The sequence below is a fragment of the Ovis aries genome, chromosome 1, assembly GCF_016772045.2.
Source record: "Ovis aries strain OAR_USU_Benz2616 breed Rambouillet chromosome 1, ARS-UI_Ramb_v3.0, whole genome shotgun sequence".
In the NCBI taxonomy this organism is placed as follows: domain Eukaryota; kingdom Metazoa; phylum Chordata; class Mammalia; order Artiodactyla; family Bovidae; genus Ovis; species Ovis aries.
The window spans coordinates 270,306,588-270,321,145 of record NC_056054.1 but is presented as its reverse complement, the minus strand read 5'-3'; the positions used below and the strand labels follow the sequence as shown (position 1 = coordinate 270,321,145).

General features: G+C 44.4%; 1 protein-coding gene across 11 annotated transcripts in view; it reads right to left on the bottom strand.

Moving 5' to 3' along the window:
- Positions 1 to 4,414: 4,414 nt before the first annotated feature.
- Positions 4,415 to 14,558, bottom strand: part of DYRK1A (dual specificity tyrosine phosphorylation regulated kinase 1A) — a 145,787-nt gene continuing 135,643 nt past the window's right edge. For all 11 annotated transcript variants that reach the window (XM_042238441.1, XM_060396447.1, XM_027961686.2 and 8 more), the window contains one exon: positions 4,415 to 7,717. In XM_042238441.1, the coding sequence (XP_042094375.1) occupies positions 7,097 to 7,717 (621 nt within the window). In that variant the 3' untranslated portion in view covers positions 4,415 to 7,096. The remainder of the gene's footprint in view (positions 7,718 to 14,558) is intronic.

The following is a 14,558-nucleotide window of genomic DNA, read 5'->3' as shown; positions in this document are numbered from 1 at the left end:
TATAAGATCCCAGACTGCACACTATAGCTATTTTCATTTGATATAACAGTGAGGTTTAGAGAAATAAAGCAACTTGCCCAGCATTAAGAGCAAGGATTTGAATCCAAATCTTGTTGCCACTGCGCTTCTCAAAGGCCTGTCACTCAGACCAGGCGGCTGGTGCCCTGGAGAATCCACCACCGGTCCTGCCAAGACTGTGCACGGCCCAGACTCACCCCTGGGAAACCACCTTAGCACGCCCCCTTCTCACGGGAGACCTGAGAGCTTCTGCCAGGACATCAGGCCAACCCACTGCCCAAAGGGGAGGGGGACAGGAGACAGTTAAAGTTTCATGTACTTACGGAAGTCTGCGGTTTTCTGCCTTTCTCGGAGGCTTACTCATCATATTTTATAATGCAGGCCAAGTGGTGACTTTTAATTACTCACTGACATATACTTAATTGTATAATAAGCTCCAGTAATGAAACTATTTTAAAATGGTCTTCAATTCAGACTCTTGTTGGGTTAGCCTCATGCATTTTCAGGTCATCCTGAGAGACCCAAGCCCCACCCCCAACTCTCTGAATCAAATATACCGAGGCTGTGATCAACACGGCTGTGGTTTTTTAAGATTCTACAGGTGGTAAAGAACCCACCTGCCAAAGCAGATCTAAGAGACGCAGGTTTGATCCCTGGGTCGGAAAGATCCCCTGGAGGAGAGCATGGCAACCCCCTCCATGTTCTTGCCTGGAGAATCCCATGGACAGAGAAGCCTGATGGGCTACAGTCTGTGGGGTTACAAGGAGCCAGACACGACTGAGCGACTTGGCACACACGCTTGCAGAGGTGAGTAGTCAGATGTGCAGTGGGATTAAAAACTCCTGTTTTAAGTTGATGAGCAGGGATTTAGCAGTTTAAGATCACCTAGGGTTCACCAGCAGTGAAGGCAATGCCACCCCACTCCAGTACTCTTGCCTGGAAAATCCCATGGACGGAGGAGCCTGGTAGGCTGCAGTTCATGGGGTTGCTAAGAGTCGGACACGGGATGCCGTCTATGGGGTCACACAGCGTAGGACACGACTGAAGCGACTTAGCAGCAGCAGCAGGGTTCACCAGAATCAGTTTTCCCCCTACATCTTGCTTACGGGTTTGCTGGACAACTCCTGAAGGCAACTCCTTCCCCAGCTCAGGGTCCTGGGTCGTGTTACCTGATCCACCGATGGGGTTCGCCTGTGATGTACATGGAAACAGAAACTTTCTCCTTGGGGTCGCTGTTTTACAACACTAAGCCTCAGATTAACATCACAAACGACCTCCGTGTCTAGGGAGGTGACATTCCTCCCTAGGCTACCGCGTTCCCAGACAGCAGTGAGTCAAGCAGGACTCACCACCCTGCGCTCCACCTTCACCTTCTCCTGGGGAAGCCGTCCCTTCCCGGCAGACCTCCCTGGGGCTCGGCCGTCTCTCCCCTTCCCTGGGGAGTGAGGCCCCAGCTGCTCAGCCGGCTTCCCTGACCCTGCCTGGGGAGAACGGGCCACGTGCCCAGGGCCTGCCCCTCTCTTCCCTTTGGCTCAGAATCCTCCCCTTTGCAGCTTCAGCTCAACAACTAAGGCAAGTATAGGAAATGAGTTAACGAGTCAATACTGGGAGTATAATCTACAAGAATGGAAAACCGAAAAAGTTAAAAAAAAAACTCAAAAGTAACAATTTTTCAAATTCAACGGTAAACATATTTAACTAGTCTTTTAAGACAAACATGTATGTAATTCCTTCAGAGTCGGACATGACTGAGCGACTCCACTTTCACTTCTTCACTTTTAAATTCCTACACAGCCTTCCAACATGTTGCGGCCTGTAAACTCCCCGAGGGTCTGTCTGTACCTGAGCACGTGGCTGGCCGTGCCCACGCCACCAAGCGCACCACCTTCGCCAAGAGAGGGGTGCATTCACTGCTGGCCTGCCTCTCTCATCCTTCACCAGGAGCTTTGCACCCATTTTTCCTGGCCTACATTTAAAATGCGCTTTACTACCCAACCAGACTTCTATTCCTGGACTCAGTTCCTCCAGCACCCAGTTGAGACTGGACTATGACAACCAGCTAAGGCCCAAGGAAGCCAGCTGAAGGCTTGTCCCTTGGAGCAGCATCCCCAAGTCCTGCTGCAGGCGGCAGGTAATTCATGACATGCCAAGACTGAAAACTTACAGATTATTCCAACCCTTGTTTTTAATAAAACATCTACCCTCGAGGTGTGGAGTCGTTAAGTCGTGCCTCTTTGCAACCCCACAGCCTGTAGCACACCAGGCTTCCCTGTCCTTCACTATCTCCCAGAGTTTGCTCAAACTCATGTTCATTGAGCCGGTGATGCCATCCGACCATCTCATCGTCTGTCACATAAAGAACAAAACCCCTGTGTTTTCAGGCAATGAAGCAGATACTGAAACCTGTGGGGTTCTACCTAGTTCTTCGGTATGTATTTAAACTGCTGTGTTTCAGTTGTAGAAAAACTTTTGTCTTTGAAGATTTCAGGTCATAAACTGGAAAACAATTGATGACAAACACCTCCGGCCCCTTCTGTGTTGAGGTCACGTCATCCCTGCAGGTGATGCTGGAAGAACACCTGTGCCCTTCTAGCATGCTTTCCTGTGAAAGGCTGAAACAGGGGATCCTGGCTGCACGACACTCGAGAAAGACCACTTACCGTGTGAGCGAATCTTCTACAAAGTATGCTGAGTGCTTTAAGCACAGGGACAGGCAGACATGACTAGTAGACGGTGACAGCCCAGGTGATACCCACATGATGGTTCTTAGGGGACACACAGACCAGCGATGTAACGAGGGGTGATGAAGGATGGAACAGGCTGTCTTCACAAGGTTTTCTTGTTCTTTGTACTAGAAATTACCTGAGGTATGTTTTTACCCTAGGAAACAAGTCTAGGGGAGGAGATCCATGGTTAAGAAAATGAGATCGTCTACTCTGTTCCTCCCCGACACCAAGGGCGTCCCACTGTGCAGACATCCCAAGCAGGAGTCTAAGAACCCGAATACAGCCTCAGTATGCCAAAGTCGGTTTTCCTCCCAACCCTAATCTTAAAAAAAATTTTTTTCATAATTTTTCAAAATTTCTTTCACGCATTTGTTTTCATACATGGCACGAAGACCAAGTTCTCTATCTGAAATGAACCATTTGACCTATGAGCTTTGGCCACATGACAAAAATGACATAAAAATGAGAACCGTGAGATGGGGTGTTCAAGAGGGAGTGGATGTGTATGTACTTATGGCTGACGAATGCTGACGTATGGTGGAAACCCACACAGTACTGTAAAGCAATTACCCTTCACCTAAAGGGACATTTTAAAAGGAGTACTGAACTCATACTCTTTTTTCAGCTAAGCTGGGCAGCCTGTGGGATCCTAACCAGGGACCAAACCCAGGCATCGGGAGCGTTGAGTCTTAACCACTGAACCACAAGGGAAGTCCCTGAACTCGTGTTCTGAGAGCTAGCAAGGGCAGGCCAAGAGAAAACTGGAGGACCGACAGGAAATGTAGCATTTGCTCAGTCCTTGCTGTATTTCCTTATTCTAACTTACCCTAAGTGAGTTTAACAACACAGGAGCTGAAAAGAGGGTGAGCTGGCAAACACAGTGGTCATCTTGCTGTCCCGGAGAGGATTACTGCAGCCTGAATGAATTGCACTTGTACCTTTTTTTTTTGGTAGCTCTAGTATTCATAAAACAAGCCTAGGCTTTCCGGAGTCTGACATATAAAATGTGGCACTTAGCTAACTAAATGCTCATCACCCTGAGAAAAACACTAGAGGAGGTTTTCCTTTCACACATGTGGTAGGTGCAATTGTATGTAGTCAATCTGAACTTAACGAAATCACATTCAACTTTTACAGTAAGTCTTCTGCCTCCTGAAAGCTACCTTACTGTATACTTACGCAGGCTAATTTATAGAGAGAGGGGTTTGGTGAGGATTAACTCACTGTGGCAGGACTCTTAAGACTCTGTACAAGAAAGCCCCTGACAGACGTCTACCAAGGATCTGGGGCAAGAGGAAGGGTATGATTTGTAGCTCCTCGTGTGTCCACGCAGGTCAAAGCCTAGAGAAAACCACCTAATTCCCACGCCATCCGCAACATGACGAACTACTAGCATTTTCAATCAGACAGAACCTGTGAATATAGTAAAGAGTCAATCTTAAAAATTCAAATCGTCTGTTAAACCTCCAATTTTTACTTTTTTTTCCAAGATTTTTGAAGCCTAGGTTGATGTAACTATGATTTTCCTTTCTACACATTTGACTTCAAACTTCTGGCTGGTATACCTACCAGACCATTACCTGGACCAGGTTAATTGCATAGGAAGATTTTTTTTTTTTTTTATACTATGTTTACATTTTTCTTAATCTTAAAAAAAGCATAGTAAAGAGTCTGAGGACAAATTATTCAACTGTTTATCATACATAAGACCGCATGACTATAATACAAAGGGGGGTTCTTTTTCATTTAACGTTACAATATACACAGCAAGTCCGGACCAGATCTTACAATCTGCACACAGGTATTTAACCTTTTCCATGCTGTTTATGTTTACAATGCACAGAAGCCCTGTAACCAAACCGTGTAGTAAAGCACACAAAACTGGACTGCAACATAGCACAGTATGCAGAAGCTTCGGCTTTGATGACTTCCTTTATGTAAATAGCGGTTTAAAAACGGCTTTTTTTTTTTTTGGTGCTTGCTAAGATGTGGCAACCAGCACAGAAAAAAAATGACCTGACCCACGTATATCTTCACTTCATTATTCCTAAACAGCGTAACTACTGAATTCCTTTTGATATTGCTAGACTCAAGATGACATCCTTTTATTCACTGTAAACCTTCATGAACTACCAAGTTCAAAAATCATCCACAGGCTTGACATTTAATTACAAAATAAATATGGATTTCCTGATTAACAACAAAAAAAATTTGTGTGATTTTATAAAAACGGATATTCCCAAGTTTCCATTCACATTCACATAGTTTTAAACCTTTTTGTGTTTTGTCACTGTTTTACATATAAAAACCTGCTTTTGTTCAGAAAAAAATTGACCTAGTCAGCCACATGGAATTGACCAATAAAAAGTAACGTGGTGTTTCTGCTGAGTTGTTTTGAACAGGGTTATCGGCAGAGGTAGATTACTGCTTCTTTTCTAGGCTTCTTTGATCCTGGACAGGTAAATTTCTTATCTTCATTCTCCCAATTCAACCGCTCAAAAGTATAACACCGTAAAATTGGTCAATTTAAAATGGGAACACAAATTTAGCAACTGCCAGACTGTGTTACATTAAGGCAGCATAATCTCAAAACTAGGCACCTGTTTAAACACCAGCCTCTCATCTCAGGTCACGCGTGCGAGTTCTGCTTTACTCGTGCTCATGTGTTGGACCTGTTGGTGCAATCGAGGTCTTGCTTTCAAGTTTACAAGTAGGTTAATCAGGAATACAAGAATCAACTGCTGGTTCCATAGCTTCTGGATCCAGTGTCCCTTTACCTTCAGAAGCCTGAACACATTGAGGATGTAACAGCTGTTGTAATCTTGAGTTAGGTGTCAATCTATCATGTTCAGTACACAGATTGCTGTAAATGTATTGGCTATGGATTCAGCAACAGTTCCAGTTTTGTTTAAGCAATAGTACAGCCATAATTTTCAACTGACATTTAAAAATGGTCTAGTTACACCTTGTGTCAAAGTGCAGAACTGCTACATTATTGGTTACAGACATCTATGTGCTATAAAAACAGCTTTGGTACAATAAATTATCAAAAAAGAAAATAAATTTTTGTAAAATTCACAGCATAATTGTGAGGCAAAAAAGCAGTCACATAAAATTCTGCATTTTTTTTTAAAAATGTTCAGGATGAACAGAAGACATCTTTGTGCAGAAGAAATGGTGGAGATACCACGTGCCGAGAAAAAGCAAAAGAAAAAGTAAAAAGCAGGAAGGGACACAGCTGTAGCTATTTCCACCAAAGCAAACCACTACTTCTGTGACCTTCAACCAATAAGGAAGTCAACTTTATGACACACGCAAAGTGACCTTGCAATACCTTACAATTAGTGGGTCACCAAAGTCTGTTTTAAAAGAAAGGCCTCTTGAATTACCCATTCTCTTGTGTTTTCAGCGTTAAGGACTGTCTGCAAAAGCATGTCCAAAAGTGATTGCATCTGAAATGGTAGGCTCTCCTAGTTTCGAGTCCAAATCCATAAGGCCAAAGGTTTTCCCAAAGACCACCACTCAGACCTCCCCAGGACTGGCCACGACTGACCCGTCGATTGCTTCTCAGTGCACCTTGGATGGGAGACCAGTCACGTTCTGTTCCTCTCTCTGTGGCCTCGGCAACGGGAGACCCACAGGATCCCAGGTCAGTGCTGCTTTGCTCCGCAGGAGGTTCAGACAGGAGGGCTCTGATCCCGCCACTCAGCATGCGTCCTGTGTCTTCCACACGCCGATACAACTGTCCCTTCCATACAGCTGAAGGTGATGACTGTGTGAGCTGGAGGTCCCTCTTCTTACAGTACTGCGTTTCCGTGCCCAAGTGTGTTTAGAGGACTTAAAAACCCCAATTTCCCACCCCCCACCCCAAACAGAACAAAAACAAAACAAAAAAACGGGAGGCGGGGGGGAAAAAAAAGGAAAAACAAAAAGGGGGAGAAAAATACCCTCATAGGGCCCTGTACGCAAATGATGTGCAGTGCCTTTTTATTTTAAAATTAGTTGGCAAATGAGCAAGACCAACATCTGAACAATAACTTTTGTGGAATAGAAAGACAAAAAACCCCACTACGTGACCGGGATGTGGCAAGTTAAAATGGGGGCGGCAAAAAGAGGACGCCTCTGAGCTATCCGAGAAGATGGGTTTGGACATGGCTCTTTTAAAAACTTCATTGTCCCTTTGCAATCTTTTCAAGTTAAAAAAAAAAAAAAAGTCAGCTTTGCCCTCCTGTAGCTGTTCAGTGTGTTAATCTCCTTCTGATTCAAGCAGCTTTGCACTTTGTTTTTTTTTTTTGGAAAAAAACACCACTTCTATAAAAACACACAAGAAACAAACTCAAGTTTCAATGTAGTCACGAGCTAGCTACAGGACTCTGCTGCACACACACTCCCGTCATGGGGGACTCTTCCCTATCAGCCCCTTGCCGCATTGTCAGATGTCCTTCAGTCATGTAATGTGCAGGACCTGTGTTAGCAGAAAATTGGTATGTTGGATGTCCAGCTATGCCAGTCTCTTGGCGGGGATTGGAGTAGACGGTTAAATTAACGTCCATAGCTCCGTTCTGTCCAAAGTCCAAGGTGTTAGCAGCCACTGGGCGGTTCTGGTAGGCCTGGTTGCCTTGATTACCAGTAGAGGAGGAAGATGTAGAGGAAGAAGTGGTTGAGGAAGACAGGGATGTCATGGAGTGGTGACTGTGGCCAACCTCCATAGAATCCTGGGTAGAGGAGCTATTTGTTGGAGAATTGTAGACCCTTGGCCTGGTCCGGTTGCCCAAGGCTTGCTGTCCGTGGTGGTGGTGGTGGTGGTGGTGGTGGTGGTGGTGATGGGAACTGTTTCCGTGGTGGTGATGCAATGCATTCTGCTGAGGGGCTACATGAAAGGTGGTTTCTTGAACGGGATGAGTTTCAACAGTGACTTGTGTAGGAGCTTCAGTGCCTGACCAACCAAGGGGAGCAGGAAACTGCTGACGCACCTGGAAGAGCAGATTGTAAAAAGATTTATTCAGGACGTTTCCAAGCTTTAATCTTCAATTAAAAGCTACATTAGCATTTACATTAGAGAGAGGGGTTTGAAATTTTAATGTTTTAGACAGCTCTCTAACACAAACTTGCAAATATGTTTCAAGAGTGTTTTTATCAAGTTATACCCAAAAATAGGGTCGTATGTTTTATTGGCCACTTTCCTTCCTTGGGAGCACTGTTTATGCCAGGGGTCAGCAAACTTCTTCTGGAAAAGGCCAGAGAGTAAACCTGGTTATTTCTGATCAGTCCAAAAGACATTCTTTACCCTAAAGCCCCTCCTCTCTATCTTTCCTGTTTTAACTGAACCACTACTATGCATTTAGCTGCCTAACCACTCAAACAATCAGTGAGTACTACTAAAGCCACCTCCAATAAGAACTCACATCTGGCATCTCTTCATTACTTTATCCGAGGTCACTACCATCTTGCCTAGACTAACACAACAGCCTCCTAAATCAACTCCCATCTTCCACCCTTGCCATTTACCGAACCACTCTCCAAATCACAAGAATAATCTTTTTAAAACAGATATCCAGATTATTGAGCATGAAAAAGAAATAAAAAGCAACCAAATTGGAAATAAAGAAGTAACCTGGCTGCTGCATACACATGGTGCAACATTATATATGGAAAACCCTGACGACTCCATAAGGAACTTATGGAGATAATAAATTCAGTAGAGTTACAGGACACAAAGTCAATTACACAAAAACCTATTGCATTTCTATATACTAACAATAAAATAAAATATCAGAAAAAGAAAACAATCCCATTTACAAAGGCATCAAAAAGAACAAAATAAGCAAAAAATAAATTTAACCAAGGAGGAGAAAGAGCTTTATATGGAAAAAGGACACTAGGAAGAGACATGGCAGACCCAAGGCGACGGGAAGACTGTCCACGCTCACCGACTGTAAGAGAGGGAATCAGTGCCGTTAAAGTGTCCAAACTACTGAACGCAATCTACAGATTCAATGCTATCCCTATCAAAATTAAAAATCCAATGGCATTTTTTTCAAAAAAATAGAACAAAATCCTAAAATTTGTAATCCACAAAAAATATCCAAGTAGTCAAAGCAACCCTGAGGAAGAAAAAGCTGGAAGCATCACACTCCTTGATACAGAACTATACTACAAAGCGACAGTAACCAAATACAGCAAGGTACCAGCATAAAAACCAGCACACAGATCAACGGAACAGACGAGGGAGCCCAGAAATAAACCTATGTGTATACAGTCGATTAATTTGTGAGAAAGAACCAAACATATATGATGGAGAAAGGCTATTCCCTTCAATAAATGGTGTCGTGAGACTTCCCAGTGGTCCAGCAGTTAAGAATCCACATGCCAACGCCAGGAACACAGGTCTGATCCCTGCCCAGGAAAACGCCCGAGGCCACGGGGAAACGAAGACTGGGCACCACAAATACTGCAGGCCACGCTCTGCACCGAGAGGCTGCCACAAGAGAGGCCCACACAGCTCAGCAAAGAGCAGCCCCACTCGCAGAGACCAGAGCGAGCCTGTGCGCAACAGCGAAGCCCACACAGCTCAGTAAAGAGCAGCTCTACTCGTGGAGACCACAGAGAGCCTGTGCGCAACCCAGAGGAGAAATTAGTTAATTAATTTAAATGGTGTCAGGAAAACTAGACAGCCAGATACAAAAGAATGAAACTCAACCACCATTTTACACCAAACCCCAAATGAACTCAACATGGATTAAAGACTTGAAGCCATAAAACTCCTAGAAGGAAACAGTCTGGAATAAGCCCTGGCGATGATTTTTTCAATCTGACACCAAAGCAAAAGCAACAAAAGCAAAAATAAACAAATGAGACTATATTATACTAAAAACCTACTGTACAGTAAAGGAAACCATCAACAAAACAAAAAGGCAACCTACTGAATGAGAGAAAACATTTGTCAACCACATATCTGATAAGAGGCTAATATCCCAAGCATAAAAAGAACTGATAAAACTCATTAGTAAAAACCCAAATAATCTGACTTAAAAACGGCCAGGAGATCCGACTACACGTTTCCAAAGAAGACACAAAGATGGCCACCATGCACAAGGAAAGCAACTCAACATCATTTGTCACTTGGAAAATGCAAACCCAAACCACAATGAGACATCACTCTCAAAAAGACAACAAAGGACAACTGCTGGTGAGGATGCAGAAAAAAGGAAACCCTCACACACTGCTGATGGGAATATATGGTAGTACAACCATTATATGGAAAACAGTAGGGAGGAGGTTCTTCAAAAAATTAAAAACAGAACTACCACATGATATTATGATTATACAGTGGAAGTGAAACTCACGGGATTAGATCTGATAGGGAGCCTGATGAACTATGGACGGAGGTTCATGACACTGTACAGGAAGACAGGGATCAAGATCATCCCCAAGAAAAAGAAATGCAAAAAAGCAAAAGGGCTGTCTGAGGAGCCCTTACAAATAGCTATGAAAAGAATAGCAGAGAAAAGCAAAGGAGAAAATGAAATTTTACCCATTTGAGTGCAGAGTTCCAAAGAATAGCAAGGAGAGATAAGAAAGGCTTCCTCAGCGATCAGTGCAAAGATACAGAGGAAAACAATATAATGGGAAAGACTAGAGATCTCTTCAAGAAAACGAGAGATACCAAGGGAACATTTCATGGAAAGATGGGCTCAATGAAGGATAGAAATGGTATGGACCTAACAGAAGCAGAAGCTATTAAGAAGAGGTGGCAAGAATACACAGAAGAACTATACAAAAAAAGATCTTCACGACCCAGATAATCACAAACCAGACATTCTGGAATGTGAAATCAAGTGGGCCTTAGGAAGCATCACCACGAACAAAGCTAATGGAGGTGATGGAATTTCTGTTGAGCTATTTCAAATCCTAAAAGATGATGCTGTGAAAGTGCTGCACTCAATATGCCAACAAATTTGGAAAACTCAGCAGTGGCCACAGGACTGGAAAAGGTCAGTTTTCATTCTAATCCCAAAGAAATGCAACGCCAAAGAATGCTCAAACTACTGCACAACTGCACTCATCTCACACGCTAGTAAAGTAATGCTCAAAATTCTCCAAGCCAGACTTCAACAGTACATGAACCATGAACTTCCAGATGTTCAAGTTGGTTTTACAAAACACAGAACCAGAAATCAAACTACCAACATCTGTTGGGTTATTGAAAAGGCAACAGAGTTCCAGAAAAACATCTATGTCTGCTTGATTGACTATGCTCATTTCTCCAACCTTCTCCTACAGTCTGCCTTCCTCTTGCTGCCTGGGTTCCTACTACATAGCATCTTCCTTCTGCTCCTCTCTCTGGTTAATATCTTTCACATATCTCAGAGTATTTGCCCATACTGTTCCCTTCTGCCTAGAATGCTCTGATTTCTAATTTCTGCTTGGATGCTTCTTTCTCATTGTCTCAGTTCCAGAGTCTTCCCCCACCACTCTGGCTAACGTTGCCCTAACTTCTGGGCCAGAGACTCCCAGTTGTCCTCAAAAAACTTCTTCTTCTTCCTGGGCATGTGGCTCCAACAACACTCACTTCCAGTCTCCACTGTACTTAGACACAGCCGTGTGACTGTTTTGGTCAATGGCAAGTTCCTATAGCACAACCAGATCCAGTCCACAAAATACCTCCCGAGTCCTCCTGCGGGATGCAGCGTCCTGCGGGATGCAGCGGACAACTAGGCCCTGGGGAAGGGGCAGTCACAAGATGTCAGGAACCCAGGACATGGGAGAGCCATGCTGCTAACCCGCATGCCCACTCTGAACATTACGTAGAAGAGAAACTTCACAGTCTTCAAGCTACCGTATTTGGGGGGCTCTATCTGTTATCAGTTGGGCCTACTTAAATTAATACACCTCACCCAGCAAACAGCTAGTCTCTATTGTCTTATTTTCTAGTTCTTACAATTTCTATTCACTTGATTCGTTTATATACTGAGTCACTGTAAACTCTAGGAAGGAAAAGCCTGTTTCTTTATCACCAGTAGTTAGCACAGATCATTCAGTATTTACTCAATGAAAGTGGTCCCAAGAAATACTAAAAAATAATCCAGATGAAAAACAGGCAGAAAATTCTCAGAGAATGCTGCTGCTGCTAAGTCGCTTCAGTCGTGTCCAACTCTGTGCGACCCCACAGACAGCAGCCCACCAGGCTCCGCCGTCCCTGGGATTCTCCAGGCAAGAACACTGGAGTGGGCTGCCATTTCCTTCTCCAATCAGAACGCTAATGGTTCTTAAGCTGTGATACTACTCAAATGCATACATGAAAAGAAATAAACAAAATGTAACTATACTCCATCCAATGCTAGGTTTTTCATTTCAGACTGTATCCAAAGGTGATCCCAGTTTCTTAAAACTCAGCTGCTGGCAAGCTAAATTGGCAAAAATTACATGGAGAGCGATTTGGCAATAGTCATCAAAGTGACAAGCCACATTATTCTCTGACCCAACAATTTCACGTCCGAGAATTTATATCACAGGTGAACTAACTGTGTGTGTGTGTGGATGATTTATGTATGGGGTTGTTCATTATAGCACTATTTTGAGTAGTAAAGAAGACTGAAAGTAAACTAAATGTCCATTAACAGAGAACAGCCGCAATGGCTTGTGGCATACCTAGACAACGGAATACTGTGTGACTATTAAAGACAAAACAAGAAGAATGAAAAAGCGCTCTATGATACAGAAAGAGTTCCATGATACATCTAATAAAAATATACGTAAAACACATTAAAAAAAAAAGATGTGAAACAGCGTGCACGGTATGCTGCCTACCACCTGTGTGCAGAAGGCTAAGTGAAGTGCATATATTTGTGTTTGCTTGCGTATGTATAAAATAGCTCAGAAAGGCTACATAAAACTAGTAACATTAACACAGTAATTAGGCGGCTAGAGGACACAGAAGGAAAGACTTTTCATTGAATCCCCGTTTCTGTTTACCGATTTTTAAACCATGTGAACGTATCAACTGTTTAAAAATTAAATAAAAAAGATTTGAAGCAAATAAGACACAATATTGACTTCTTTAAATACGGACAGGATGAACACAAATGTCTTATGTTATCCTGGTACAGTTTATGTATTTTCAGTATTAATATATTTGGAAGAATAAAGGGAGGAAAGAAGGTTACTCTGAAGAATTAGGGAAAGCCCCTGGTAGTGATATAAGATCAGAAGGATATACCTTCAGTAGTCACCAAAGCAAAGAGAGGGGAAAAGCATATTCCAGGCTGAGCACAGTCCACGTGAGAACTGTGATGGAGAACACAATAAGGTCCGGAAAATGAAAAAAAGTTCCCGAAGACCAGAGTGAATGGAGAGGAAGAATGCCTGGGTAGGGGCCAGATCACAGAAACCACTGAAAACTCTGCTGTGCTCAGTCGCGTCTGACTCTTTTCAACAGTAGCCCACGAGGCTCCTCTGTCCATGGGATTCTCCAAACTAGAATACTGGAGGGAGTTGCTGTGCCCTCCTCCAGGGGATCTTCCTGATCAGGGATCGAACCCGCGTCTCCTGTCTCCTGCATTGGTAGGCAGTTCTTTACCACTAGTGCCACCTGGGAAGCCCTCTCAATTTTTTTTTTTTTTTTTTTTAAGTACAAGAGAAAGCCCAAAAACTGGTTGAAAGCAGGGGATGGACCCAGATGAGACTGCTTTACTGAACATTTATTTACTTGGCTGAAGAAAGACAGAGGTGAACTGGTGAATGAAACAGATGCTGGAAGACCAGTCAAAAATCATCTTTCCAGTAAGATAAGCTAGAGATGCCTGTAGCAAGGAGTCGGGGGAGTGAAGTGGAGAGAACAGAAACACATGCAGGATACTCAGAATCCACACTATTTATCATTTGATTCCATGTCAGCGGGTGAGGGAGAGACTCAAGGATTAACTCCCAAGCATCAAGAGTATGACCTAAGAAAATGGGTAAATTCAGGGCCATTCTGTACAAAGAACAGATAAAAGTAGATGAGCTGTGGTAGAAGAGGAAGCGATGACTAGGATCAATGTGGCACATTTGTAGGGTTGGGCTGTGGAGGCCTCCGGTGCGGCACTGATAGGAGATGATCAGAAATAAAGGCATGGGGGGCTCAGGAGTGAGGTCTAGGTCAGAAATCAAGCTGTGAAGTGACTGACATCAAGATGGAAGTTGTGGGCACTGGTAGGAGCACAAAAGGTCACCAGGAGGGTGTCAGGTGAGAGGGCACAGAACGCCCACTTTCACTGGCAGGGGGAGAAGAGAATCCAGAAAGGCGGCAATGACAGAAGGGGGCAGGCGGCAGAGGGCCATGCTGTCCGGGAAAGCAGAAGCAAGCCTGCCCAGGGCTCAAACCAGCGCCGCGTCACTGCGAGTGCAGACTGGAGGGAAAAGCAACCGAGAGCCCGCCCAGCTCCTGAGAACTGACCGCTGGTGACACGGCAGGACAGGTGCTCACGCAGACGCAGGCTGATGGCAGCAGCAGCGGGGCTCTCGAAGGGCGAGGAGACAGAGCCCACGGAGAGCAGAGCGCGGGGCGGGGAGCACACGGGCTGAGGAAGGCCATCCAGAGGCGCCTGGGGAGGGCCGGGCACCGAGGGAAGGCGGTGAGCAGAGGCCAGGCGGCAGCGGGCGGGCGCGGGGCGGGAGGGAGACAGCGGACAAGCGCCGGCAGAGGTGGGCGAGGTGTCTGGGGACAGGCCGTGAGGCCGTCCTTTCTGAAGAGTGCTCCCCACCCAGGGACGAGTCAGGGAGAACAGAGGAGGAGAGGCTTCTAAGAGGCAGGAAGAGTTTGAAACAAGTACT